This window comes from Calonectris borealis, chromosome Z, assembly GCF_964195595.1.
Source record: "Calonectris borealis chromosome Z, bCalBor7.hap1.2, whole genome shotgun sequence".
NCBI classification, from domain to species: Eukaryota; Metazoa; Chordata; class Aves; order Procellariiformes; family Procellariidae; genus Calonectris; species Calonectris borealis.
The window spans coordinates 43,298,332-43,314,082 of record NC_134352.1 but is presented as its reverse complement, the minus strand read 5'-3'; the positions used below and the strand labels follow the sequence as shown (position 1 = coordinate 43,314,082).

The following is a 15,751-nucleotide window of genomic DNA, read 5'->3' as shown; positions in this document are numbered from 1 at the left end:
CCCCGCCCGTCGCCTACCGCAGACCCCGCCTGGCGTGATCGCCCACCGCCGAAACCGAAACCCCCAACGTTTGGAGCCCGGCGCGACCGCCTAGCCGCCGAAACAGAAACACCGAGAGATTTGGACCCGAGCGCGACTGCCCGCCTACGAAACACTTGAAGGACTTGGACCCTCGGGACGCCGCGGATCCATGGTGGTGACTATTCTTGCAACTCTGTCCCGAATGCTTGCTTAATTTCTGTCTTTTTTCTAATCTATCGTATCGCTAATAAGTTTAACTTCTGATAATAAAAGTTGTTTAGGACATTTGAAATTGCTGGCATTTGACCTCGGTTTTTGTGTCTTAACCTCGCTCCTGGGATCATATTGAAACCTCCCCTAACATTGGATTGGGACATACTTGTTTCCAAAAGTAGTTGCATTTCCAATGCCTCTATACAGTCAACTTCTTAGTAGCCTACATCATACCCTACTGCTTCTGTCAAATCACGAAGTACACGGCAATCTTTTATCAGTCTTTTATCACAAAGATGATGGAAGAGTACCTCAGACACGCCATCTCCTTGATGTTCCCTGCCTTCAAAATGGCAAATCGATTTCATACCGAGTCTCTCATTCCAAGACCCTAGTAGACAATTTTTTATGGTTTAGATCTACTTGAAAATAATCCCAACAGTCAACCCTGAGCCTGGATTGAGACAGAGCTAAAGCTCTGTTTTTCAAGGCATACCAAGAGATCACGACCTTATCTTAAATTCCAAGCCTCAAGCTCTTCTAAGCAGAGAAGAGGACCAAATCTAATTAAGGCAAAGTGTTGTTATCATGAATTACTTAACACAACCTGGCTACATCTGTTCTAATCTAATTAGAATAACTTGTTGGTATTATACAGACTATAGACAGGATGTATCTGATGCTGTTAAGTAATTAACAGTCCAGTACAGCTCAGTTTCTCTGAAATGTATGAAAACTTTGCTGTTTCAAAACCACTATCCTAAGCCTTTATTTACAGATTGCTTTGGCTTCAGTTTCATGTTTGGAGGATTGTTGTTATTTTTCTGCACTCCACATATTAGCCATTACTATTTTCCAATCTATCAGCCAGGTTCCTCTCCATTGAATATCACTACCAATCTTCTTTTAAGACCCACCAAAACTGAAACAGGCAAGCATAATTTTAAGCAGTCATGCTAAAGAAATAACCCCACAGTAGTGCCCTGAAGACATTTGGAAAGTAGAAAAAGACATGAGAGAGGCATCCTGCAGACACCAAGGCCAGAGAAGAAAGTGGGGGGAGGAGGTGCTCCAGGTGCCGGAGCAGAGACTACGCTGCACCCCTTGGAGAAGACCATGGTGGAGCAGGCTGTCCACCTGCAGCCCATGGAAGACGACGCCAGAGCAGATATCCACACTGCACCCCGTGGAGGACTCTGCACTACAGCAGGTGCACATGCCCTGATGGAAGCTGCAGCCCCTGGAGAGCCCACAGAGGGGCTGGGTCCTGGCAGGAGTTGTGGCCCACGGAGAGGAACACATGCTGCAGCAGGTTTCTCCTGGAGGATTGCAACGAACAACCCATGGTGGAGCAGTTTGTGAAGGACACTGGAGCAGGGGAAAAGTGTGAGAAGGAAGGAGCAGCAGAGAGAAACTGCTGTGAACTGACTGAAACCCCCATTCCCCATCTCCCTGTGCTCCTCGGGGCAAGGAGGATATAGAGGAGTCGGGAATGAAGGAGTGAAGTTGAGCCTGGGAAGACACGGAGGGGTGGTTTTGATTTTGTCTTTATTGCCATTTAAAAATAGAGTAAGACGGTGAGAAACAAATTAAATTAACCTTCCCCAAGGCAAGTCTGGTTTGCCCACGACAGTAACTGCTAAGTAATTTTCCTATCTTTATCCCAACCCATGAGCTTTTTTGTCTTATTTTCTCTCCTTGACCTGTTGAGGAGAGGGAGTGAGAGAGCAGCTGGGTGGGCATCTGGCACCTAGTCAAGGCCAAACCCACCACAACCATTGGTGGAGTGGTATTTGTGACCAAAACCCAAACAGTTAATATTACAACCATTTAACAATAAAAGCAGAGAGATGATATTCCTATGAGTCTTCTTCAGACATCTTTACTTCAAGCACTAATTTCTCTCCTTTTGGTGGGAATTGTTTCCTATCCCCTATATTTATTTCTAGTAACATAAAATAAAACTGCTCAAACACCACTCAAAATTGCTCAACCCACTATTTTCCTATTTACATGTATTCCAATGGAAATCACTTCCTGATAATCTTTTTATTAATTCAGTCTCAAACACAGTAGATGTTAACATAATTAACAGCTGTATAGTGCCAGCTCATATTTCCCGTTTCTTCATTGAATATATTCATTGAATAGATTATATTGATATATTATTGTATCAGTGTTGAAACGAAAGAATGAATCTTCTTCAAAATAAAGCAGGTCATTAACATCCTTCTTAGAAGACGCATTCTTTCTACTTAGTTATTATTTACGCTTATAACAGCCCCCTGGTGTTGCGATGCTCCAAAACAGAAACAGTATTTTTTATAAAATATGTAAGATGCCGTAAGGAGAGACTAAGTAGCAAGAATAAAAGCTACATGCCTGAAGGGAAGCATCAATAAACAGATCTGACAAAGTCAATGGAGGGCAGAGAGAATGCGTAAGAGCTTTTTAATGACGAATTATTTTCAGGTTGTCTTTTAGGGAATAGGGAGGAAGATACTCCTTTTTTCTTGTCAATTTACAGGCTTTTTTTTTTTTTTAAATGAGATGTATGTTTAAAACCTATCTAAGAACATTGTCTTTTTTTTTTTTTTCAATCATTGCAGAGAATTTTTTTTTTTCTTCCCAATCAACTCTTACTAAACGTTGGATTTCAAGTGGGAGAACATTTCCTACTGGCAGAAAAGCCCAGAGAATCAAGCATACCAGATTTTTTCCTCCATTGTCAAGGTATTCAACAGCAGGGCTGAGATTAACAACTATGTTCTCAGACACAAGTGCAGTACTGGGTCCATCCAACGTCACACTATAGAGCAGCAAAAACCGTGTGCTGGAAAAAGTGTAATTATTCACTGCCAAAACCCTCCTGCCTCATTCAGATTTTAAACAATTTATAATACTGGCTTGAAATGAAATAATATTCCCCAATAATTTGCATATTTTCAGTTTGCATTTTGAATTCTGTTAATGAAATGGAACATTTCACATTGAACAATCTTCTACTCACATGCACTTTTTTTACTTTTAGTATAGATAATGACTTCAGGTTTACATACTTGTAAAAAGCCTGATTCTCCACCCCACATTTCCAAAGATGCTTGCAGGCTGCTGGTGTAGAGGTATGGAATGACAGCACAGCCTTTTTCTAAGTGCAAGGAAAAGAAAGCAAATAAAAGTAATGAAAATGCTGAATTTTCAAAAATTGAAGTAGCTGTACCTGACAGCATCACCATGAACCACATACACTGAAGACCAAGTTTTCCTGTGTAGCCTCCATCTGTGATTCACCCACAGAAGTACAACCCCTATGTAGCTGATATTTAAACTGCCCAGGCAATTGTTTCAGAAATAAAAGGGGATGCTTCGAGGGGGCAGAGAAGAGCTATGTGCAAGCGGCTTGTAGAATGAATCTGTACCAACTGTCTTCAGGCCAAAATCAAAGGAGGAAAGTCTCTATGTTCAATATTCCACATTGCACAGTTGCTGCACTACTTACCACCTCCTTCTCCCTGTTCTTTGTGTCCTACTGTCAACCACACAAACAGCCCCTGATACCTCTCTTGTTATTTCCTTCCTCCACTTTCTATTCCTCATCTAGATTGCATCCAAAGCCATAATCTTGGGCTATATCACTCTGCCCTGGGGGAAGAACTGATTATAGCATGCTGTAGGCAAAAATCTCTATGATTGCAATGGCAAGAGCCCAATGATAGGACTCCTAACTACCTAGGACAGACTCCAGCCTATTCAGCTGACCAAGATTTGAGGAGATGATCATAATTAGCCAGAAATACCTCACATTGATCCAGGTATCAATGCCCACCTGAATTTTCAATCATATACAGATGTCGCTGATGCTTTAGAGTGGGTGGGTACAGCTTTAGCGCTTTAAAATCCTTTAAAAATTGACTACAGAGACAACCAAAACCACGAGCAATCAACATAGCACTGCATGAATGTTAAGTGAGAAATGTCTCAACCCTTTGCAAATTAGGCATTCTTTTGACAACAGCAATATTCACATTCACTCATATTCTATATTTTAGTTACAATATGAAGTACAATTATTGATTTTTTAGAAATTTGTTTAGTTAAAAAATAACATTATATTTTAGTTGACTCTAAATCCAATACAGAAGTTCTGTAAGAATATTAAACCTGACCTCTTTCTGAGCTCCAAACACATAAAAAGTCTTCCCTTCAAATTTCAGTTTATAGACATCACACCTAGAAAGAGAAAAATCATTTAAGTATAGGAAAAATAGATCTACAGGTAAGAAAAGCAACTTGCATGCATGTTTCCCTGATTACCAAAGTCAAGCAGGCTGTCAAATGACAAAGAGCCTCAACAGAAATCTTACAACCTTTAGCAAAAAAGCATTTAATATTCTAATCTTCTTTAGAGTAGGGAAGATAAGCCTAAAGTATTTCTTTTACATCCCTATGCACCTTCAAAGAATTAATTTTGACTGCTGGAAAACGCAGAGGAAATTAAAAGTAGGCAGAAGCTTATGTTTACATTCTATTTATTACACAGTTTGTAATTCCTCTTACATCTTAAAATCTAATGTAATTAAATTGAGGGAAAGACAATTTTAGCTTGCATATGTTGCATAAGAAGGCATACAATTTTCTAGATGCAGGCACTTTTTACCAGCAACGTCTTATCTCTGCCCTTACTTATTTGTAGTTCCATATCACACATCTTAGTAACTGACTACTTACAGACAGAACACAACAGGAAGAAGAAGAAAATGTTTGACAGCACTTATTATTGGGGCCTTGTGAGTTGCAAAACTGTATCAAAGTTTAATTTAACCAAGGCTGAAAGCACAGTCTACATATGGAATAGTGATGCACGATGTAAAGGCAATATGATGCCTCTGCTTAAATTGTAATGAAAATTTTGTCATTACCACAGCTAAAATGGAGACACTCTAGTTTTTCACAAACTTCTCTAAAGATTTTGGATGTCAGATGGTTGAAATGGGAACGATTCTGGAGGCAAGAACAATGCTATCCCAGAAACTTTGTAACAAGAGTTTTGCTTTAACATTAAACAACAACAACAAAAAATGATTCCAGATGAGAAAGCTTTTCCATTGCAAAGGAAATCTCAGATATGAATTTGGATTTTTATTGTGTAGTGCAAATTTCAGCTAATATCAGTTAAAGCTACTAGCGCTCACTTCTAGGTCTCAGAAATGAAAGGAGCAGTACATGGCGTTCAGATAAATCTCACCAGATCGACCTTCCAACGGCCAGCGTAACACTGAGACAGTTTAACGGCGTTTCCTCTATCACTATTTCATTTTGTATCTGGTTTAATGCCAATGGACTAAATGAATACACCGAGATCTCCGAAGGGACACGTTATCCTGGAGTAACATGAAAAACTAAGCGCTGTGAAACTCATTTCCCACAGTATGGTGGATACATGCTCTGCAAGTGCTGTTCTCTCCTCCCTGCACCGTAGACTAACATTACAGTTACGTTGTCCTTATGCCAAAAGCACAAACCACCAAAGCACTGTGACAAGGGCTACCTGAAATTAACCCTAGGGAACCTGCAGCACAAATCCAGGATCACAAATGTATTTGACAGACACGTCCCCAGAGTTCCACATGGAACTGAATCGTACAGACAGGACCATGCCGACTTTATACCTCTGAGGATTTCAGGTTAGTCAGCTCTTGGGGAGGTTTCTATGGATATGCAGCAAAGAGACTGGCTCTACACAAAAAAACCACCTCATCGTTTCTTCAACCTCCTGCCCATCTTTTTCCCACAAGACAGGCTGGGAGCACTGAGGTGGAGCAGCCACATCTAAGTAACTGCTGTTGGCATCTGTTCAGCAGCAGGGCTAAAATGAGATTTATCAATGTCCGAGCGTGACTGTGCTCACTCTGCACCACATTACTGAGGGCATGCCCAGCTGCTGTTACACCACCTGCGGAAGCTCAAATGTGGCTGAGGCTGCCCAATTAAGTCAAATGTTTTACAGGAGCAGAAAAGAAAAGCAAAGCCAGACCAACCAAGGACAATTGCGTAAGTGTCTACTTCTTAAATAAAGAGGCTAAAAAATAAAAATTCAAAGGCATTCTCATCTCCTTCTCTGCTTACGTTCTTTACTAGTTCTTTAATACGTAGTTTAATAGTTCTTTTCAAGGTGAGGTTAATTAAATGAGGAAATAGCAATATTTCCAAGAGTCACAAATAAAGATGCAGGTGGACTCTTGTAAATTCTTCCAGACATCTCTGCCAAAAGCCCCACTGGTGATCTACAGCATAGTTGAAGAATCAGCTTACTCAATTTTGGCATTTGTGCATTATGTTGACTAATGCACCCTGTGGAATAATTTTCACTGGACGAAGAATGAGACCAAATTATTACTATTCTACTTCTCATCTAAGATCCTTTAAAAGAGAAACATGATGGGGCATGAGAAGGAATATTCATGTGGTTCACCTTGAAGACAACAGATGCAGGTGAAGATAGTAGGAAGAAGGGAAGACACAGGAGAAGAGACTCTTGCATATTAATCTACTCTTACTTCACATGCTTACCATTTTAACAAATGAATTCTTTTATTCCCCTGGAAGACTACAAATCCTGCAGCTGTGAATCCTAAAAATGTAGTCATCCCCGTTGAGTCCTTGAAAGAAAAAAAAGAAATATAATTTTCCCCTCATCCAGTGAGGTATTTCTTACTGATAGCATGAATTGTTACTCCACTATAGATTACCTCTATTTTGTTTTCCCTTTCGAAATAAATTTTGCCTTCAAATTGTACACTTCTAAAGAACAAAGACTGCTGTGGGCAATACAGGCCTCATTTATTTCTAGGCATTTAAGTGAGTAACAGCATCTTATGCTTTGTTTCTATCTACCTGTAGCTGATGACAACGGGGAATCCATAGGTATACTTACTAATTTTGTTGAAAACATACTGCTGCGTATGTCCCATCCTTAACGTGCTGACTAACACAAACCAGAGATTCATATCTGCTTCAACACTGGTATTTTTTAAGATTTCACAATACATCGTTCCTCTGCAAGATGTTGTGTTGGAAGTACTGCTGACAGACAGCATTTACTACATCAAGCAAGTACTCTTGAGTATAAACCAGAACATATGGTGATACTTGCCCTTCAAATAGGAAAGACCATTTTTAAAATTTTTAGTTCCACAATAAAAGTTCTGGCTCATAGCTTTTGCACAACGATTCAGGTGAGTTTTGTATTAACTGGATTTCCTGTCCATCCCAAGTTCCAGACCCTCACCTTGCTAAAGTTAGTCAACATCATTGTGCCTTACGTTCCACTAACAAAATAAGGGGGAACAGAAATAGTGATGCTTCTGGAGTAGCAGCCACAGCACTGGATGGAGCACATCGTAAGGAGCCAGGGAAGCACCTTGCTTTGCAGTTCACTTCCAGATACTGAAAAATTTTCCTTAAGCATGGGCCGTGAACCCCTGCATGCCCTCACACTACAAACCCTGCCACACAGGTAAAGAGGAAATTCGGAGCCAGTTTTGACTCTGTCCTAAGTGCCAACATAAGTCTCTGGGATGCACTCTGAAAATCTGCAGTATAGTTTCAAACTAAACTTTACTAAGTCGCTGACTTCACTGAGCTCTGAACCAGACCCTGTATTTCACACAGGACCACCATTCCTAGCAAAGTACATATGAAATACGATGCAACTCTATGTTAGAGCTGACTGTTTAGAGCCCACCACCAGAACAGTTCACAGTTTTGCTGTTCCACCAAAAGAGATGGTATACAAGTCAAAGTAAAAGCAGCAGTTAAAATATGAAGCAAGTAACACTAAAAACAAACACTGCAGATTACGCAGATAAAACCAAGTAATTAAAAACGCAGGTGTAAGGGATAATCAGAACTGGTAACTAAAACCACCTTCTTATAGAGAACCACAAAACAGCAAAGTGGAGGAATATGCAAATGTATATCTGGTTCTCCTCTCTATACATTTGGTTTGCTGTTCTTCCTAAGATTTGCATATTTTGATGGTGTTTGAAAAACTGATCTGCCAAGGACTAACGATTTGTTGCATCTTCTAGACAAGAATAATGTTGAATCCTGAACGTCTTGGCAAACATAAAATATTTCACACCTGGAGTATTTAGAGAAACCTTTGCATTAAATGCAAAGAAATTATGAAGTATAATCAAAGCTTTTGTCATGACACTCTACTACATTCTCCTTTGATGTTCTGCTTTCTCTGGAGAGACCTTTCCTTTGACTGATGCAGAAATGTCAACCAGTCAATGTTCTTCCAAGGCTTAAAAGTAATATGTAGTTCCAGGGCAAGTTCTTTTATGAATTACTCCCTATTTGTGCCTGGATAAAAAACAAAGCTAAATCAATTCAATTAATGGCATTTTACTAAATGTTAGTAAAAAGAACATTTTATTGAATGTTAGTAAAAAGAACCGTTACCTTGCAAGGATGAGGATCAACACCGTAAGTTTCCAAAGAATATGCTTTCAGGAGCAAGTTGAATTCAGCAACAGCTGGGCTCTGACCCCTGAAATTACAAAAGAAACAGTAGTTTGACAGCAAAAAGAAAATAGGAGAAAAAGAATTTTTGACTGGAGAGTTTAAATGCCTAAAAAGGGAGGAAAGAAAAATTCTTACTGAAACTATTTCAACCATGTTCTGTTTATAATATAAAGATAGAAAATTTTTCACATGTTTTCTCCTGCTGAATTGTACAGTGCCTGATGTTTTCAGGTAAATTCTGATGTTTTTTTCTCAATCCTGAGATAACAACATGTTATGCAGTCAACCAGAGTTATCCAATATTCTGCAAGTATCTGTTGTCTTTTGATATACACGCACGTCAGCCTGAATATGAAATAAACCTCAGCATCTTTTTTCCACAAACTCTTGCTCCCCAACTCATTTAAAAGGATTGTGCAGATTAACAAACATTCTTTCCAGTGCAGGGTATAAACACGGCAATCATATTACACTGTCTACTCAGATGCATGCCTAATTATAGCAGTGCCTGTTACCATCATGATAGTTCAGAATTTCCATTATATGCTCCTATTTTTAGGGTGTCTATAATCAACCATGAATATACACTAAAGCCTGAAACATGGCATGCAAGACTTGAGTTCTAGAGTAAGTTTTATTATTTGATTTCTGCTCTTCTAACTCCTGCCTTTACAATAAGCTCTAACACAGATTTACAATGCCTGTTTCTCAGGGAACTGTTCTGAGGATTATTTTATTAGTGTATTTGCACGACTAGAGTACATGATTCTGATAGAGAATACGGTTTTGTGACAATGAGCACTGCTTAGGACCTTTAGAAAGCCAGGCCTCATAAATGCCTCTCATGCAAATTATCCAAAAAATGAGCCATAGACAAATCTTCAAGGAACACAGCAACAGTCATACTTTATCTTACCCCTGCATTTTGGGGTCCAGTCTCACACTGTGACCAGTGGCACTCGGGAATTGGCATTTAAAAGCTGCTCTGTGCACTGGTGTAGAATAATTTCCCTGTAGGTCTGTTATCCCCCAGTTGGCTAGAAACCAACAAGCACTGACATACAAGATTCAGTACCTGGCCCAAAGTTCAGTCTACCAATTAAGACAATGTCTAGCATGCTTGTGGATGTCAAATCCCATTTTGAACCTACCAAGCTGATGCCTGTGGCAATGTAAGTGTCAATAACCTTTTCTGTTACAAAGTTTTAATTCATGCTCATTTGTACTTCACTGCTCATCATCTCCCAGTCAATCCCATGATACTTCTTTGGCTCCTTCCGTATGTCTTTTGGTCCTCCTTGATACTACACTACTTGCACTTTACTTCAGATCACATTTTTGTTGACGTTTAGCTTTTAAAGAATAAAAACCACACAAGATTAGAGAAGAAGCGCCCCTCTTTCTCCTTCCTTTTTTGGTCTCTTTCTCACCACTTTCCAATAGAGAAGAACATGTATCAAGTGGAACACCAAAAATTACAACGTGCGTTTACACAGCAAAGTATTTAAGGAGAAGACAGCATGAAAGCAGCAAACAAACAGAAATGCTTATTTTGCCCAATCAATTTTCTGATGGCTCTACTAAACTGTTTTTCTCCCTTTTCAATACTAATAAATCACAACTTTAAGTGTAATCACAACTGTAAGACCATAAATGAGCCTTAAAAAGGCAACAAGCTTGTTTCATGTACCAACCAACTGCACAGGACAGAAGTAATTAACAAACTTGACCTAAATTACTTAGAATAAAAACAAATAGATGGTTTGACTGCTATTGGAAATAGGGCCTTACAGAAAAATAAGATCATAAAATGCATCTTCTTCCCACCTCCCTTTACTGGTACAAAGCAAAGTAGTCAGTCTTCTGGTTTGAGAGGACCGAAAAGCGACAAATAATTTGGAACAATGTGATTTGGGGGTTTTGGCATTTCCAAAAGGGAACAAATTATTAAATTGCAATTATTATTGAAGAGACACATTAAAAAAGAATTAGCATGCTCTCCTCACCTATAGCCTCTGAAACTATGCTGTCTTTGTGCACATCAAGTGGAACAAGCTGTGGTACTTGGAAAAAAAAGCAGAAGACATGGACAAGTTTGATCCTGTTGGATTACAGGCTAATCAAATGGCTACTGTGGAAAGCCTTAAAAGAACATCACAAAGCAGAAGAGTCAAGGGCAATATCAAATGAAAAAATCCTCTTATCATCCCTTATCAAGGGATTAATATTCAAGCCTTGATAATAGGCTTTTCATCTGTAACTTAGCAATGAAATTTTCCTTACTAAATAAAAATGTAACTATAGCAAATTCTATCAGCAAAGTCAACATATTTTTAACAATCATTGATTTAACATTAGATATGCCTTTGATTGGCTTTGTTAAAAAGCCTTTGGGCTTTCTACAAGCAACAAACAGCCTTACACAAAAATGTATAGAGTTTCCTCATTTATGCAAGTGTTTCAACTAATGCCTCTTACAGTGGAAAATCAGGGAATATTTAAACAACGCACCTTTGCTGTTTTGTAAGTTGGTTCTCTCATGAAAGTCAGGTCTCTCTCTCAGTGCATTCACTCCTTTTGACCTTATATGATTTCCCAAATGTTTCAGTATGTATTCAGCATTAAATGGAAGATGTATTCCCTTTCCATATGTTGGAGTCACTATAGCACCCAGATGCAGCGTGCCAAAGGTTTTCAACAGGACCAGTAAAAGAAACCATTACACAGAAAAGTCTCTGTATACCATACAAATAATAAAATGTGGGTTACTTGTGAAATTAGAGCTCCACATTATTAGCTATGAATTAATGATTCAACCTAGGAATCAATCTAAAAGTTCCTAATAAAATTTTAATGAAACAAAGACTTTAACGGAAGACTGAGAAGTCTGCAACACGCTCTGTTTTTTCCTTTAGGCTCATGAGAAGTACGCACTAGAGTATGTACAAGCTCTGTTTATTCCCCACAGGGCCCCCCACTCTGAAGCACTTCAAAGGCCAGGAAGCTCAACAGGGAATACTTCCAGGATGTGCCACAGCAATGATCTACTTGTTTTGCTGGCTGCCCAACACCAAGTCACTCTAGAATTTTCTCCCCTTCATACCTTTCCTTTGAGGTACGTTTCTATTACAAACTGAAGTAGTGAAACTTAGTGAAAGCCAGGGATGAGATAGCAAAGGATTGAGCATTAATTCCGTTTAACAAATGGAGAGGACTATATAGCAATAACAGCAAAGAAAAATGCCATTCTCGGTTTCCTGTTTCCTGAATGACCTTAATGAAGTCACTTCATGTATCTTCTCTGATTCTCTTACTGACTTATAAAGTGCTGTGAGATACTACTATTAACATACTACTACTAATAATAAAAGGCATAATTATTGTCCATTCTTTTGCCTTATCTCTATGTCAAACAATAACAATACTTGAGCATGCCCCATGTGCAATTAATTTCTGGGTATCTATGGTCTGTAGGGTGTTTCAATGTAATTAAGTCAAAGAATAAATAAGTATGTACATAATGATCTGGCCTCTAGAAGCATTACGTATTCACCTCTGTGCAAACAAGGTAAAAGTATCAGCCATAAAGCTTTAAATAACATAGGCTCAGCCTCCATCAAACACCCTTTGCCCTGCCCTGCAACTGTGGACATATTTCACTGCAGTCTCAGGAGAGACCACAGTGACTATTTCAGGAAGGATCTCCATCTATAAAATATTCTCCTTGTTACATCCTAGATCTTGTACAGGACATCCCTCAGCAGAACAGGGTTTCCTTTTAACCCAAAAAAAAAGCCAGAACTCTGCATAAAGCATCAACACGTTTAGCTACACCATATACTTATCACAGAACTGCTTACCACATGGCTGAGGTTTTGCTGTTGTTTCTTTAAATCTTTTTACAGGTGGTTGAGGCTCCAATTGCTATACAATTATGGTGCTAAAGGTCTTGAGTAGTTTTTACTTTTCCTTTAAGCTCAGTAGATTTTGGTACACAGTGGAGATGTTTTTAAATACAGTCTGTCTGCTAGTATTTTTAGTCAGAATGAAGGTGCTGAGGAGGATTTTGTGGTATTGAAACACAAATCTGCTACAATTATCAGTGTTTCAGTTGAACTGAAGACAATAGCACAACGGTGGTGATAATTTCAAAGAAAAGCAGTAAATGAAGATGCTGGTAAACGAAATTGCGTTGTAGGCTGTGGCTCAGTTTGTCAGAATAGGGAGGCCAGGCTTTGCACATTGCCCAGGCAGCGGCGGGGAGGAGAAAAGCCTTTAAATGGGTCTGCATATGAAAAGGCCTGAATTGCTGAAATGTTGCTGGAACATATAAAACTCAGAAAACTGCGCAACACTCAATTATCAATTTTAACTTGTACTGCAAAATTGTTTTTTCTCTCAGATAAATAGAATTCTAGGATGAGAAAAATCTGAATAATCACTTTAAAACAATAATCAAACTCTTTTACTGAGTCTACTAAATGCTTATGGGTTTAATTTTACACCACACATGCTGTAATGACATGTGCCACTTACATAACTCCTTCTACCACAACATTTCAAATTACTTGTGTGCTTCGGAGATCAGGCTGAGACGGTATCTCGGAAATCTGTGTTTAGGTACTTGTATTTCAACTTTACTTCATAAATTGATGCAGTGACGCAGACAGCTTTAAGCCTATTCAACAGACAGAATACATTTACAGAGCAGATGCAGTTTTAATTTACCTATTATTAATTTAAAATCTATTCCCATGATACGGAGACATCTGAGCGATCTGTTTTTAATATCACAGTAGATTCATCTTTCCAGTCCAGACACATTTGGCCTATAAAGCCTTCTTTATAAAGAAGAGGTAGGGAAGGAGGAGAGCAGCAGAGGAAATAGGTCTTTTCAGCTGATGAAGGAATTGTAGAAATTCACACAGACATCTGAATTCAGCAGTATGCTAAATATGCAGAACCTGAATCCAAACCTCACCATGAGACAGGCAACAACTAGCTTGGTAAAGAAAACAACCACATTTGTGGATCATGATTATGATCACTTTTCTCAGGGGTGGGGGGAAGCGCATGCACATACACACACAAAATACATCTTTCCTAAAGCTAAAAAATTATCAGTGTTACAACAAAAAACGCTTTTTCAATTCAAGTAGATTGTCTTTCTACTGAATACTTCTTGAAATTCCCATTAAAAGAAAAATCACATGTACTGATACATCTTTTCGGTTTTTCATTGTATCAAATAGACCTTTGAGAAAAAAGGAGGGAAAAGACACCTGTTTTGTCTGTGAAGTTCCTTTCTCTAGATTATCGCTACAACTGCATCTTCCATTAAAATCATGCTCAGGTAAAAGCTGCTCCTCACCACCATAAAGCTTCTGGAAATACTCTCTGTACCATGCAAACACCAATTCAACAAACAGCATCTCGCTCTTCCCATTTTCTAGTCAGTGCATCCAGAATTACAAGTACAGTTCCTTAATTTTTATTGGTTATTTCTGTGAGGAAAAAATGGTTCAGAAGAACAGAGCTTTGAGGAAAGCAACACACACATCATTCTTCAGGAAAAGGACTAGGTGACCTGGAGAACCTGTTATTTCAAACTTCTAATAAATATACATTCCAGCCATCTCTCTAATTCAGCCAAATTACAACTGATAAGAATTATGGAGTGAAAGAATACACCAGGAAAATATAGCAGAATAGAAACAAACAAATTATTCACCTATTACAGCAAACACAATGGCATTTTAATACCACATTGCTAAATTAGAGAGAATTAGATAATTTTGAAGTTGCATGACAAGGTGCCAACATACAGCCTGATGGATAAATCTAAATGCCTATACTGGGAGCCAGCATGGGCTATCAAGGCTGAAATGAAGAGGACATTCAGTGTACCCCAGGGCTGCAACGTAGGTGGGACCCCGAGCCGCTGTCAGCACTTGTGAACTCCCACTACACATCATCATCATCCTCAGCTCTCCAAAGTCCTGAGAACTACAAAGACTTTGGCTCCTTAGGCCTGGAAGTCAGCTATCCCTGCTGTAGCCCAAGGCCAGCTCTTTTCCACCATCACACCCCCCCCATGTAAACTTCAACAGATCCTCAGTCCCCAGCAAAGTGGCTTCTGTCTCCTGTAACGTGACTTGCCAGCTTTGGAGCACACCGTATGTCCTTCCGATCGGACTCCCTTCGTGCATACGAGGCCATTACATACCAATGCGATTAGGGTAGTACAAGCAGCTAAATATAAAGCATAGATGAGTGCGCTGCCAGCATTAAACGCATAAAAGCAGATAATATGTAGTTTTAATTGCAAGAAGCTCTTAAATTAAATACAAGCTCCACCTTATTCTGGACTTGCTAAATGGGAATTTAGTTTTAGCACTTTTTAATGTATTCAACATCATGCAAGAAGTTGCTTTAATCTTGGATCAAACGATATTACACCCACAAAGAGAAGCATTTTCTAGCAACCCTTGCCAAGTGTTCTAGGACAGCCTCCCAGAATATACTCTGATAGCTACATTTGTAATTATGCTTGCCAGTGGCTCCACCGACAGCTCCGTGTCTTGCATGAGAGCTGGAGAACCAGATCGGAAGAGACCGAGAAATCCTGTACTCCTGCTAGCACCAGAGTCTAAGCACCCAGAGTAACCGATGGTACGGTGAAAGGAGTACAGTAAGAGTTAGAGCAGCGGAGGAGAGTTAAAAGTGCTTAAATCCCCACCGAGTAGTTACAGTGTAGATGATGCAGCAAAGGATAAAAATGTTATATGCCTTTCAAATCAAATTTAAACAACACTTCTGATTTAGCTTGGATCAAAGACAAGCATTAATTTGCTACTCTGGCTTTGAAGAAAATACTAGCTCTTAGCTTAAAAGTTTAAATTGTTTTAGAGATAGTTAATAGCAGAACATGGCAGTGATTTCACGCCCTCAGAGGAAACTTTTTAATCTCCCAAAAGATGTTCTC

At 39.1% G+C, this 15,751-nt stretch overlaps 1 protein-coding gene across 4 annotated transcripts in view; it reads right to left on the bottom strand.

Moving 5' to 3' along the window:
• Window positions 1-15,751, bottom strand: part of FRMD3 (FERM domain containing 3) — a 141,529-nt gene that overhangs the window by 22,063 nt on the left and 103,715 nt on the right. For all 4 annotated transcript variants that reach the window (XM_075137930.1, XM_075137932.1, XM_075137931.1 and 1 more), the window contains exons 7-10: window positions 8,704-8,791; window positions 6,805-6,893; window positions 4,401-4,464; window positions 3,294-3,382 (exon numbers count right to left, since the gene is read on the bottom strand). In XM_075137930.1, the coding sequence (XP_074994031.1) occupies window positions 3,294-3,382; window positions 4,401-4,464; window positions 6,805-6,893; window positions 8,704-8,791 (330 nt within the window). The remainder of the gene's footprint in view (window positions 1-3,293; window positions 3,383-4,400; window positions 4,465-6,804; window positions 6,894-8,703; window positions 8,792-15,751) is intronic.